General features: G+C 51.6%; 2 protein-coding genes across 2 annotated transcripts in view; both read left to right on the plus strand.

Annotated features, from left to right (window-relative positions):
* Positions 1-715: 715 nt before the first annotated feature.
* Positions 716-8871, plus strand: LOC106892709 (estradiol 17-beta-dehydrogenase 11-like). The gene is made up of 7 exons (XM_014950106.1): positions 716-1123; positions 2893-3000; positions 3653-3784; positions 4948-5054; positions 6300-6437; positions 6712-6828; positions 8331-8871. Exons 1-7 carry the CDS (start codon positions 914-916, stop codon positions 8416-8418), a joined length of 900 nt encoding a protein of 299 aa, XP_014805592.1. The 5' UTR covers positions 716-913; the 3' UTR covers positions 8419-8871.
* A 162-nt stretch (positions 8872-9033) lies between these two features.
* The window catches only part of LOC106892542 (estradiol 17-beta-dehydrogenase 11-like), a 12232-nt gene continuing 9023 nt past the window's right edge, over positions 9034-12242 (plus strand). Inside the window, exons 1-2 of the mRNA XM_014949806.1 lie at positions 9034-9056; positions 10374-10629. Coding sequence (XP_014805292.1) covers positions 9034-9056; positions 10374-10629 — 279 coding nt within the window. The remainder of the gene's footprint in view (positions 9057-10373; positions 10630-12242) is intronic.

Here is a 12242-nt window from a genome sequence, read left to right on the forward strand (position 1 = left end):
ACCACCTCACGGGGGCCAAGCGCCAAGGGAGACCCCGGAGCCGCAGCCCGGCCTGGGCACCGCCCAGCCTGACTATCGCAGGGCACGGTACCTGAGGGACGGGCAGCGCAGGAGAGCACAGCGGGCGGGCTGGGCGGACAGCACGACAGTGAAAGAGAACACGGCGACTGCCCGACACACACCGGGCACAGCCGCCGCGCGCAGGGCGCCGCCAAGGAGCAGCATCCACGCCGCCGCCCACCCCGCCTCAGCTCCGCAGGACTGAGGCCGGGCGCGGGCCTGAGACGGGGGTGCTGGGCGTGCTGGGCGAGGGAGCCCCGCTCCGATCTACCGCCCCGTCCCCACGCAGAGCCGCCGGAACCCCCGACACCACCCACTACCTGTCCAGCGGAGCTGCCGGGGCCGGGCCGCCCCCACAAACAGCCACCGCCACCCCGGCCAAAGGCCCTCTCTATAAGCTCGCCTCCCATTGGGCAGAGCGGCAACAACAGCCAGCGCCACCGGCCCACCCGCTTTTCCCCTGCAATGGACACGCCCCCTCCCCAAACGCCGCTCTCTGATTGGTTGCTGCGCCCCCGCGAGGTGTGTCCCTCCCTGAAGGCGGCCCCGCCTTTCCCGGAAGCCGCGGGGCGGGGGGAGGGCCGCGCTGAGGGGGCGGGGTCTGCCGGGGCAGAGGCCCGAGGCTGACGGGGCGAGCGGTGCGTGCTGCGGCGGGACGCGGGCGCTCCTTGGCGGTTGTGGAGGGTACCGGCCGGTGAGGGAGCGGCGCTGAGCCGTGCTCGCTACACAGCCCTGCCCTGCCCTGCCCTGCCCTGCCCTGCCCTGCCCTGCCCTGCCCTGCCCTGCCCTGCCCTGCCCTCAGCCGCTGCGGGGCCCAGCTCAGTCCTGCAAGCGAAGGATTTTCAAATACACGATGAATCCGCTCGTGGACCTTCTGCTGTTTTTCGGCACGCTCATCTACTCCTACTTAGAGGCCTTTGTGAAGCTGTTTGTCCCCGTGAAGAGAAAGTCTGTCAGCGGAGAGCTCGTTCTCATCACGGGGGCTGGCCACGGCGTAGGGAGAGCGACTGCCCTGGAGTTCGCCAAGCGCGGAAGCAGGCTGGTTCTGTGGGACATCAACAAGGTAATGGGACAGTCTGTGTCTTGACTCGCTCCCCTGGGCGGCCGCTGGCTCAGTGGTGTGAGAATGGCTGCACCCCTCGGCTCGGGGTCTGCTCGCCCGCGGGGACGCTGAGCGCCAGGAGAGCTCTGGCCCCGCTTCCACCGGAGGATGCGGGTGTCCAGGTGCCAGAGCGACTCCACGCTAATCCCGTCAAAGAGCAGGTGCCAGAGGGAAGGCGGCGGTCAGCGAGGTGCTGTGGGGACCGCTGCCTGGGCTGGCAGGAGAAGGCACGTTCAGACCAGATGCCTGTTTCTACAGAGAAGCAGGTTTACCTTCAGCTCGCTCTCTCTCCAGCCCCAGATGTTTTGTGTGCATTGTGGAAGACGTGTCTCTGTACTCCTGTTGACAGGCAGCACTGCGCTGTGCTGTGTGTGAGCCCTCCTGCCCTCCGGGGCACTAGCCCAAGCTCTAGTTCAGCTGAGTTCACTAGAGCGCAAAAAGGCCTTGGCAAGCGGAGGATGGACAGGTACAAACACGCAGAGGATCAGTCAGTAGGGACCAAGGCAAAGCGGTGTGCGTGGGAGCCACGGGCTGTGCAGAGGGGGTGAGTGCTGGGCGGCAGCGTGCGGGAAAGGATTTTGACACCGTGGATCAGAAACCGCAGAGGAGTTCCTCGTGTCATGCCGAAGCTGATGAAAAAACAGCCCATCCCAAACAAAGGAACAAACAAAACCAGGACAAGCCTAGCATAAGGGAATGCGTGATCAGGGAGGACATTGCTGAATATATTCAGTGTGTGATGCCACCCGTTACAGCTGAGGCCGCTCTGGAGGGGTGGGAGGAGGCATGGTGCCAGTCTCTCCATGGGTGAAGGGCTGCTGTTGTGTTGTCTGTGTTGACTGGAAAGGGGGAAACAGGAATAAACTTAGTAGCATGCGAGACCTGGCTTTGGTACAAGGAAGTACATGGCAAGGGTGGGTGTAAGCAGGCACTGAAATACAATGCCAAGGGAGGTGGTGGGTGCCAAAGGTTTTAGGAGTTTGTTTCCCCGGTCCCCCTGCCCTGGCAAAGGCCTCGTTCCTGGGGGCCATCAGCCTTAAGCAGCAGCTAGAGCTGCCCAGTCATCCACCCCAGGGACTTGCACAGCTTCTGTCCCAGGCCAATTGTGAACTGGGGCTTTTCACAGAACAGGTCCCCGTTGGCACGGCTCTCTGGCGCCCAGGGACAAGGCTGCAGCAAAGTCAGTTTGGCCCTCGCTCGCTGGGTTGATGTAATGACTTAGGGGAGCTTCTGCTCTACATGTGTCCAACTGTTGTTCTTTTCAGAAACATCCCTCTACGCTGTGTGCTTTGGAGCACATCTGCCTTCTCCCCTCCAGCCTGTAAATACAGGGGTGCACAGGGCACTTTCCATCTGTCGGGGCTGTCAGCTGGGCCCGTGTTTTAAGAGCTCTGCTTTACCGTCACGGTGTCTGTCAGCTGTGCTGAGAAAGTCTCCGAGTGCCCCCTCTCTGCAGCCGAGCTCCCTATGCCTCACCAAGGCAAACTCGCTCTTGCTGCCACATTCCCCTCCTGCCAGGCACTCCACACCGGAATTGGAGGTTGGAAATGCTCATCCTCCCACAGACCCCAGCTCTGTCCCTGGGCAGCCATGAACCGTTCAGGGCCCTGGCAGCGGTTACGTGATGGGGACAAATCCTCAGGCTCTAACTAGTCGGCTGCGGTGCCCAAGCAGCAACACGTGGGCAGGGTGCAGTTGACACGTGTGTCTTTCTTTTCTGCCTCTTGCAGCATGGCGTTGAGGACACGGCAGCAGAATGCGAAAGGCTGGGAGCCACTGTTGGAGCCTTTGTGGTGGACTGCAGCAAGAGGGAGGAAATCTACAGCGCTGCAGAGAAGGTACGGGGGCAGGGGCACACCCAGAGGCTTACCCAAACGTGCTCGATTTTCAGAATCACCAGGAAAACAAGAGGTATTGTATGCAAACCGTATAAGCCCTTGGGATCTCCCCACTTGTGGCTGCGTTCTGTACGGAGAGTGAAGTAGCCCTTCCGAGACCACAGCCAGTCTCATCCTCTTTTGTGAGTCTCTGGGATATCACGCCTCATTGCCAAGTTTGCTCTTTAAAAGTCTGGCTCCTGGAGGAACTTCTGCCTTTTTAGTTTCCTGAACAGCACATGGACAACACTGGGGACATTTGAAACATTTCCCTGTAAAGGATATGGTCCGGCTGCCTCAAAACAGTCTGCACGTCCGTTGGCCCAGCCGTGACTACACAGAGCGTGCCGTGTCTGTGGGCAACACGTGGCAGACTGTACACACTGGCAGCAATTCAGGGAGAAGCATCAGATTTAAACCAGATTTCATGGTTACTTCTGCACACTTCCTACTGCGTCTGGAAGCGTAGCACGATCTTCCTCTCCCTAAAAGCAAGAGTGTTAAGAATTAAATTAACTGTGCCTCATTTTCCACAGCCTTGCCTTTTTTTTTCTTTTTTTTTTTTTGTAATACCAAATGACACACGCCTTTCTGATTTTCTTCTGCCCAAAAGGTGAAGAAGGACATTGGGGATGTCTCCATCCTGGTGAACAACGCTGGTGTGATTACAGCTGCCGACCTGCTCTCGACTCAGGACCACCAGATTGAAAGGATGTTTGAAGTCAACATTCTGGCTCACATGTGGGTAAGTGTCACTAGCACCTTTGTATTTACCTTTCTCTGGGAGCATTTTTGAGGAAGCATATTTAGACTCACAATTCTTTTCAGCCACCAGTGGACGACAAAGGCATCTTTTGGGCGTGTATAGCACAGGGGCACCCAGCTAGACGGACTGTTGGGAAACTTGATTGCCCTCTTGCTGATCTGAGCTTGGCCCAGTTTTTTCATTTTGGCTTCATGCGAGCGTGGGTTGGTCTCTGTGGGAGGTGTTCCAGGGATCCTCATTGCACTGGGTAGTTTGGGCACCCACAGCTGAGCACCCACACCCTGCAACTAGAAAATAGACGGGGGAAAACTACATAGCAATGTTTTTATCAGCTGACCCACACAGAAGGCAGCTGGCACATGCCCCAGATGGCCAGGCAGGTGCAGGTCGGGCAGAGCAGGGCAGGCACAGCCCCGCAGCTCTCAGCAGAGCCCGGCCACGGGGCAGAGCGAGGACTGGCCCCCCCAGACTGCAGCCCCCAGGCCCATCTCCCGGGGTGCTCTTCCCCTCGCGGTGTGTCCCCGCCTTCCCTCCTGGCTCCACGAGCTGCTTCCGAGCCCCTCTCCCACCATCCCTGCCTGTCCTTGTGACTGCCACCTCTCTCACCTCCCTGCAGACTTTCTCCCAGCTTTCTGCCAGCAGTCTGAGCCGAGGTGACACAGCTGGGTCCTGGCTCCTTGGCAGGTCCACAGCTGACCCCTGGGGTAGGGCAGCTGTCAGCAGGGCTTACAGAGTGGGAGGGTTTTGGTTGTTATGGACTTCTTCTTTGCAGCAGAAGAAAAGAGAAGCTGCAGATTGATGACTGTTTTATTGTACGTGCTGGAGCGAGACACCGGCAGCGCTGCCGCCAGACACCTCTAGCCTAAAAGGCAGTGTAGGAAAGATGTGAGCATCGGCTCCTCTTTAGAGCCAACTTTCTGAAACATTCCCATGTGAAAAATAGGTTGCCAGCTGTACCACCTGAATGGAAAATGGGTATCTCTGTGGCACTCGGAATCTGAGGGGCTGTGCAGCATGTAGCATTAGTTGCTTAATTAATGATAGTCATGGTCAGTGTCAAATATGTCTAAAACAACATTGTTCTTTTCCTCCTCCCTTGTCTCCCCCCACATTTTTGCCTCTTGGTTTTAATGACTTTTAAGACCACAAGAGCTTTCCTGCCAACCATGATGAACAACAACCACGGTCACATTGTCACAGTTGCTTCGGCAGCAGGTCATCTTGTGACTTCTTTCATGGTAGCTTATTGGTAAGTGATTTTAAAATCCTCTCAATTTTTTTTTTTTATTTTCTTGTTAATTGCGTCTTTAATTCGCCATCTGCAAGCACAGAGTGACCAAAATAATGATTCCACTGAATACAGTGTGTCCAAAGGACCATGCCGAGGTAGAAAAAAGCACAGCAGCCAGTACTTAAGGATGCCTGGAAGTTGCCATGGATTTGTTTCTTAGCTCTGACTAAATCAGGAGCAATGCTTGGATGAAGGAACGGCCACGTGAGACACATCAACTAATGCAAGCTTCTCCTTTTTTCTCTCCCTCACTGATCCAGACTTTTGCTTAGCAACCAAGGTATCCCCTTCCATTCTCCTCCTTAGAACGTAGCACTTCTGTGAGTTGTGGTCGTGTTGTCAAGTAAACTCCTCATGAGTAGCTTTTGGTCTTTCTACCATTGTGGTAGTGACTCGTGTATAGAAATACTTCTGCCATCGTGAGATAAAATTGCTTCTCTACTTGAAACACATCTAGAAAAGCACAGAAAAACTGTTGGATTGCACACTGTCATTCTGCATCCGATCTAGCGCTCTGTAACAGCAGCTCCAGGCAGAGCAGTCTTCCCTTGGGAACCCTTCTCAGAGTTGGCAAGGCCAGAACTTCCCAGCCCGGGATTTTACTGGGATTCCACCATCCCAATCAACAGCAGTCAATAAAGGGAATCCCTGGTTTTGCTTGCTTTGGAGTTGGTTTATACTCCTGGCCTGTTCCAGTTTCTGAAGCAATATGTTTCTCAAGTTTTCCATGGATACTTCTCCTCTATTTCAAAACTCATATGCAACTGTCACACAACCATCCTGTGTGGTATGAGAAAAAGTAGATTTTTTTTCCATTTCTACTCTGCCCATCCTTCTTCATTTTACAGACTGAAGCTGAATGCCTCCTAAGAGGAGGGAAAAATAGGAAGTCCATCGATTGATGCACAGGAGTTACCATTTCCTAAGAACTCCTGACATTCCTTTGTTCACCACTAAGGCAGCTTTTCCCGAATGACACCCGCTCTGCATCCCACACTTACTCCCCCAAGCAGCAATATCTCCTCCAGCACAGGGCACTCTGGCACGGGGGAAGTTAGAATTCTTCCCTGCCTTTTCTTCTCCGCTGGGTTACGGTTTTTTGCCTCCAAGTCAGTGCTGTGTGACTTTTGAGGCCATTTCCAGGTGCAGAAAGTTAAAAAGAGTATTTCTGCCTTCTCATTGGTGCTTTTTCCCCTCCTGCAGTTCAAGCAAGTTTGCTGCGGTTGGATTTCACAAGGCTCTGACAGAGGAGCTGTCTACCTTGGGAAAGGATGGGATAAAAACTACGTGTCTTTGTCCAGTTTTTATAAACACGGGGTTTGTCAAAAACCCCAGTACAAGGTAACTATGACAACTCTGCTTTCCTGTCCTTCCTTCTTTGCATCAAGGCACTACATATTAGCCCCAGCTTTAGGCCTTGTACTCCAAGGGACTATATGAAACCAGAAATAAATTGGTATACAGCTTGAGATAAAGAAAATCTGCATTGTCCTTTAACCCACGTGATGGTTGCATTTGACTTCCCTGAGTTTGTGCATATGCAAAACCCCCTACATCAGCTAGTACCACCCGTGTTTTACCGCCGTAGCTCTTACACATATGCTTTCCTGTGTAGGCTTGGAAAGATTTTGGAGATTGAAGAAGTTGTCGAGGCCCTGATGGAAGGAATACTGACCAACCAGAAAATGGTTTTTGTTCCGTCACATCTAAGCATTGCTCTACTTTCTGAATTGTAAGTATCAAAGGCAAATAAATGTAAGGGAGGAGGGAAAAACATATCAGTGCTAACTACCTGAGTATACAGCCCTCAAACTTGTAACTTCTGATTCAGGATTAAGTTTTATTTTATGAGGAGCTACATTTTGTACTCACAGTAGTAAAAGTTATAGTTTGGCAGCATAGAGGAACCCTGGAATGACAGCTGGACAGTAGAAATTAACATTCAACCCAGTTTCATTTATTTTGTATTATCTTCAGTACTTGACATCACTGTACTCAGTAATTTATCAGTCCAGATTTGAGATCAATATGCTTATAGTAACTAGATAATGTGTAACTATCTGCAGAAGAAAGTATAATTTTTTTAAACAACCGCCCAGCTGAAATATTTTAGTGTGAGAAGAAGACATAACAGAGTAATGAAATAGCAGTGGTTCTTTCTACTGACAACAGCCAGAGATCATACACAAAGATTTTTCTGAGCCCTCTCATAGATCCTTGTGATCCACTTCCTTCAGCTAACTGTTCTTAGTGGAGAACTTAACTGCTCTACAGGCTGGTAGGGATAGAGAGGGAGAACAAGAAAACACTTATTCTTCACAGATTGTCATTTCCCTTGGGCCTGTGAACAACAGTTTCTCTGAAACTGAACTCAGGTTCAGACAGAGCTGAGGACCTGCTGTTTATTAGTGTTTGTTTCTTCTTGTAAGCGCCAGAGGTTGAGGTCACAGAGGCTGGGAATGTTGCTTCAAAAGGGCTCTACTGCTTCTCTCTGCCACATAAGGCAAGATTTATCCTCTCACATATCTTTGATATGCACTGCAGCTGCTCTGCTGAGGCAGCGTTTTTACCAGAGCTCAGGTTCCAAATCTGGAATTTGCATCAGAACTAAGTTAACTTTTCAGCTAACTTTTACAGTATTTCATGAAACACTTAGTAACATCTGGTTTGCAAAACCTGACACTAGACAGTGGGGAAAAAGCTGTTAAGTCTTTTTGCATCTCAAAAAGCTGCGTACTGACAGTGCAAGTCTGCAGAAGCATAGACAAGTCAAACCTAAGGCTGTCAAAGCCCTTAGGATAACTTCGCTTTTTTGTTTAAATTTGGGGCAGGGAAAACAAAGAGACATGACTCATAAGAGAAGAAATCCTAGGAGAGGAAACCGCACCTGAGTTTTAACATCTTAACCTTCTGTAGGCCTGCTGCTTTTCAGAGCATAAAACACTCATAAAATACTCAGTATTGAACCTTCTTGGATCCTGCAGCAATATTGTAACCCAAATACTGCCCAGTACATACCTGTCCTGGAGTTGTCATAAAAGAAAATGGGTGGAATTGGGGTTAAAAGACAGAGGGCTATGTATTCTTTGGAAATAACACATGGTTTAAGCTTGGTCTCAGTCTGTGTGTGCATGCTTCCAGTCCAAGACCAGCTTCCTTCACCTGTGGTGCTACTTTTCGCCATAGTTGAAGTCACTTATCCTACGTTTCATTTCATTTTATTATCTCTTTCAGGTTGTTTCCAGAACGCACCCTGAATGTTCTGAAAAAGCTGACTGCTGCCAAGTTTGATGCAGTCATTGGGCAGAGAAGCACCCAGTGAAAAGCAAAAGATTACTCTCATTTCCCAGTGGCACAGGTGAAAACAGAACATGTGCTGAGCATAGTTGAGCTGGTTTGATCCAGAGCTGAACTGAGACACGTGCTCCCAGGCCACCATTGCCAAGCGCACCTAAGGGTTTCTCCCCCACCTGCAGCAGGGACACAGCTGTATAACAGGGAGTGTTAACAAAGCACAGCCACAGCTCTACAAGTCTGAAGGGCTTTGGCTGTCCATGGTGTCGCCTCCATCTCCTGGCGCTGAGGCAGACAGGAATTCCCACAAAGCCCGTTTTTGGACAGCACAGAGTGAGTGCAAAGGCATTGCCTGAGAATATGTTAATCTGGACTCGTCCCTGAGCAAAGGTGTCTTGCAAGAAGCAATTTATAGAGCAGGTGGGTGGCCTGTTTCACCTCAATTTATCTTTTCAAATTTAAAAAAAAGTGCTCTAATGAACACTCAGTTTTGTGTGCTTTCATAGTGAGTGCCTGAAATAATACAGCCTTGTTACATTGATTATCAAGTATGCATCAGCACCATAACACTCCTTATTGCAAATAAATACTTTTCTCTAACCCAAAGGTGTCTCTAACCATGAATGTGGTGTCCAGGCCCACGATGGCAGAGCAGGTGCTGCAACGGTGAAAGGGTCAGCCAGAATCTGCCAACCACCAGGCCAGGCTGCAGGGACGAGGCAAGTGCCCAGTCACACTGGGAACCCACATCAGGATCAGTGAGGTACAGGGCCAGCCGTGGCACACAACAGCACAGGCCATGCAAGGGCCAAGGCCAGGGCTCAATTGCAGGTGCCAGGCCAGGGAGCAGAGTGTGACGGGGGAAGGCTCCAGATGAGCCTTCCCAACGCTCCTCATCACAAGCTGGGGGCCTGCTCTGACGGGACCCACCTTGACCAGGAGGTTAAGCCCCCCAAAGGCCTTTGGCCTGTGGTACAAGAGAACAGCACCTGATGAAACACAGGTCAAAGACCTCTTCAGAGCACCAATGGTCGTTCCACCTGCTTGTGCAACTCCCACCTGTGCCAGGCACTTGCTGGCTTGCAGCCATCTGAGGGAGGTCTGAACACACTGCTGCCTTCAGCACGCCTGGAAACGGGTGGCTTCCAGTTGAATCCACCCCATTCACTTGAGCATTTCATGTTGTTCTGCAAAGTGAGGGTCTTCAGAAAAGGGAGAGCCCTCATCATCCAGCTCCTCCTGTTCTTAAGTGGCAACAGGTAGAAGTCTGTGCTGTCAACAGCACCAACGGTTGCTAAATGACACAAAAATGGTTGCCTTTTTGCTGAGGTAGCAATCGTGTAACAGGACATTCGTGGTGTGTCAAGGCACAAGTTCCCAGCTTGGGAACTTCTGCTTCATCGTGCAAGACTCCTGTAGCCAAGAAAGGAAAAGAAAGAAGGGGGTTCCAAATTGGGTCATTAAAACAAAAAAAAAAAAGTTAGAAGCTCAATAATTTAAATAGCTTAATAGATTTAATAATATTTCGGCATGGTTTCCATTTGAAACCAAAGTCAAATTGTGAGGGTTTTGCTGGCCCTGCTTTTTTTTTTTTTTTTTTAGTTCACCCAGCTTAGCCTCTTCTGGTACACACCTTTCACGTTTCTGATATTTCATGGCTTAGATCCCTGGTCCAAGGTACAGCACAGTCCAATGACTCCCGAGAAAAAGCTCAAAAAGACCCCCAAGACAACATCCTGAGGAGCAGGCCCTCTTCTCAGAGAGGGGAAGGACTGGCTCCAGTAGCACACATCAGACAAGTATTTGGCCTCTCCTGGCTCACTATCCCCACCAGCCCTGAGCATCATTCCGATTCTGATGGCAGCATTAAACTGGAAGACAAAGTCCCTCGAGGAATGACAGACAGCAGCCTTCTGCAGAGTCTGTTCCTTAGCACACTTACACCCAAGGAAAGGGAGGCTGTGGTGACTCCTGCTTTGCCAGATCCAGTCCAGTCTCTCAAAGCCCAGAGGTATTACCAGGCAACACAATTTGTACCCTACTCCCTACGTGGCTACACTTCCTCTCTGTGTCTCCTAGGGCTGCAAGTCTTCTGCTTGGCATAAAGAAACGGAAACCAAAGCAAGGATTTAAGACTCACCCCCTGAACACCAGTGGCAGAATTCAGCCATCAAGCCTTCGGGGCTCCTGGGTTCTCTTCCTGGCCACACCAACCAACAGAACCTCATCCCAAAGTGTGGTGAGTATGGCTGCCCAGCAGGAGCTCCTGTCAGCAAGCTTCATAGAGGCGTCTACAGCCAAGTCCCAAAACTGAAGAGGGGTACGTCACACCCCGGCTTCGGGCTCCTTCTGAGTCGGGTCGGTGACTCTGGCCTCGTGCTCTGCCTCCCTCCGAGGGGTCTCCTGGAGTCGGTGCTTCTCTGCCCTCCCTGCCTCCTCCGTCTCAGCCACAGCACTGACTGGAGCCCCGTGCCAGGGAAATGACAGCTCTGCAATTAGGGTCTGGCCCAAACCCCAATGTGTTAATTAGGAATGTAGGAAGTGCCTAGCTCTGAATCTCTCTGCTGGAGCTGACCCGGCCTCCCACAGACAAGAGGAGTAACAGTGCAGCCAAACCACTGGGACAATAAAAAATCGTTTTCAACAACTCTAATCTTAACTGGAGACCCATTTTGGTCAGAGGACGGATGTTCAGGTAATCTTCACTCCTCCCCATGCAGCTCAAAAATTCTGTAAGTAAAATTATGAACATCACCTTCATACATCTAGTTTTCTAACTGAAAAGCAAAATAGTAAGGTCAGCAAACCTTTTTCAAATTAGACCAAGCAGTTACACTATTAGAGTCAGATGGACTGGCTGAAACTAACTTTCTGCCTTTGCTATAAGCATTTCTATTGTGGTGAAGGTTCTGGATACTACTGTGCACACAAGAAAGTCCAAGTGTTAGTTGTGCAATTTAGACTCAGTTAGATATGGATGACCCCACTCATGCAGTCAATGCCATTTTCTAAAGGACTTGGGGAAACTAAGCAGCCATAAGATGGAAGGTCTGGGTAGAAAAACAGAGTAAGAGGGAAGAGCCAGCCAAAAGCACACCTGTGGAGTCCCACAAGTGGAGAGGACTTGTGCCATTCAGCTTTCGTTACATGGCCTGTAAGAGGAAGGTGAGTGACACAGTCTGCTGACAAAGCACGGGCATGCAAAGGAAGGACGGATGGACTTGGACTCACCATGAAAAGAACTGCTCAAGAACCTCATGAGACTGAGCGACTGCAGAGTCAGAGCAGGATTTGGGACAGAATTACAATGTGGAGTTGACGTGACTTTTAAGATGTCTTTGCTAGTAACTGGATGAGCAATGTCATTGCCACTTCCATCCCTCTTGCAGCAAATGACAAACAGGGACATGCTTTGCTGCTCCTGAGATGAGGGCCTGAGAGAGAAACAGCAAGGTTCCCTGCTCTCACCAGTGCTGGGGCAAGTGAAGAAACGACAGTCGCAGTCGGGGGGACACCAACAGCAGGATCGCAACCAAGGGCAAAACTCCGAGTTCTCTGCACGGCTCCACCAGCCACACTTTCCCCACAGGGACAGAGACCACCCGGGAGCCACGCTGGCCGCGGGAGCTCCTAGGACAGCTGCGTGCAGCACATCCCACCAGCGGTAACACGCACCGAGTGGCGGCCGTTCCTCTCCACGGCGAGAGGACCAGAACGCCTCCTGTTAGAACGCAAGCATCCGCGGGTGGGGCCGCCCCGCCGCCGAACCGCGACCACCGCGCCAAGGCACCGGACGGGACCGCCGGGCCGGGCAGGGCAGGGCAGGGCAGGGCAGGGCAGGGCAGGGCGCGC

This window comes from Calidris pugnax, unplaced genomic scaffold, assembly GCF_001431845.1.
Source record: "Calidris pugnax isolate Ruff unplaced genomic scaffold, ASM143184v1 scaffold42, whole genome shotgun sequence".
NCBI lineage: Eukaryota > Metazoa > Chordata > Aves > Charadriiformes > Scolopacidae > Calidris > Calidris pugnax.

What these genes read in the sequence shown, in the direction of transcription:
- LOC106892709 (XM_014950106.1), top strand. Translation starts at nt 914, where the DNA reads ATGAATCCGCTCGTGGACCTTCTGCTGTTTTTCGGCACGCTCATCTAC. An exon ending in ACATTCTGGCTCACATGTGG is followed by an intron (nt 3,785 to 4,947) that starts GTAAGTGTCACT and finishes ATGACTTTTAAG; the next exon opens with ACCACAAGAGCTTTCCTGCC. An exon ending in ATTGCTCTACTTTCTGAATT is followed by an intron (nt 6,829 to 8,330) that starts GTAAGTATCAAA and finishes TATCTCTTTCAG; the next exon opens with GTTGTTTCCAGAACGCACCC.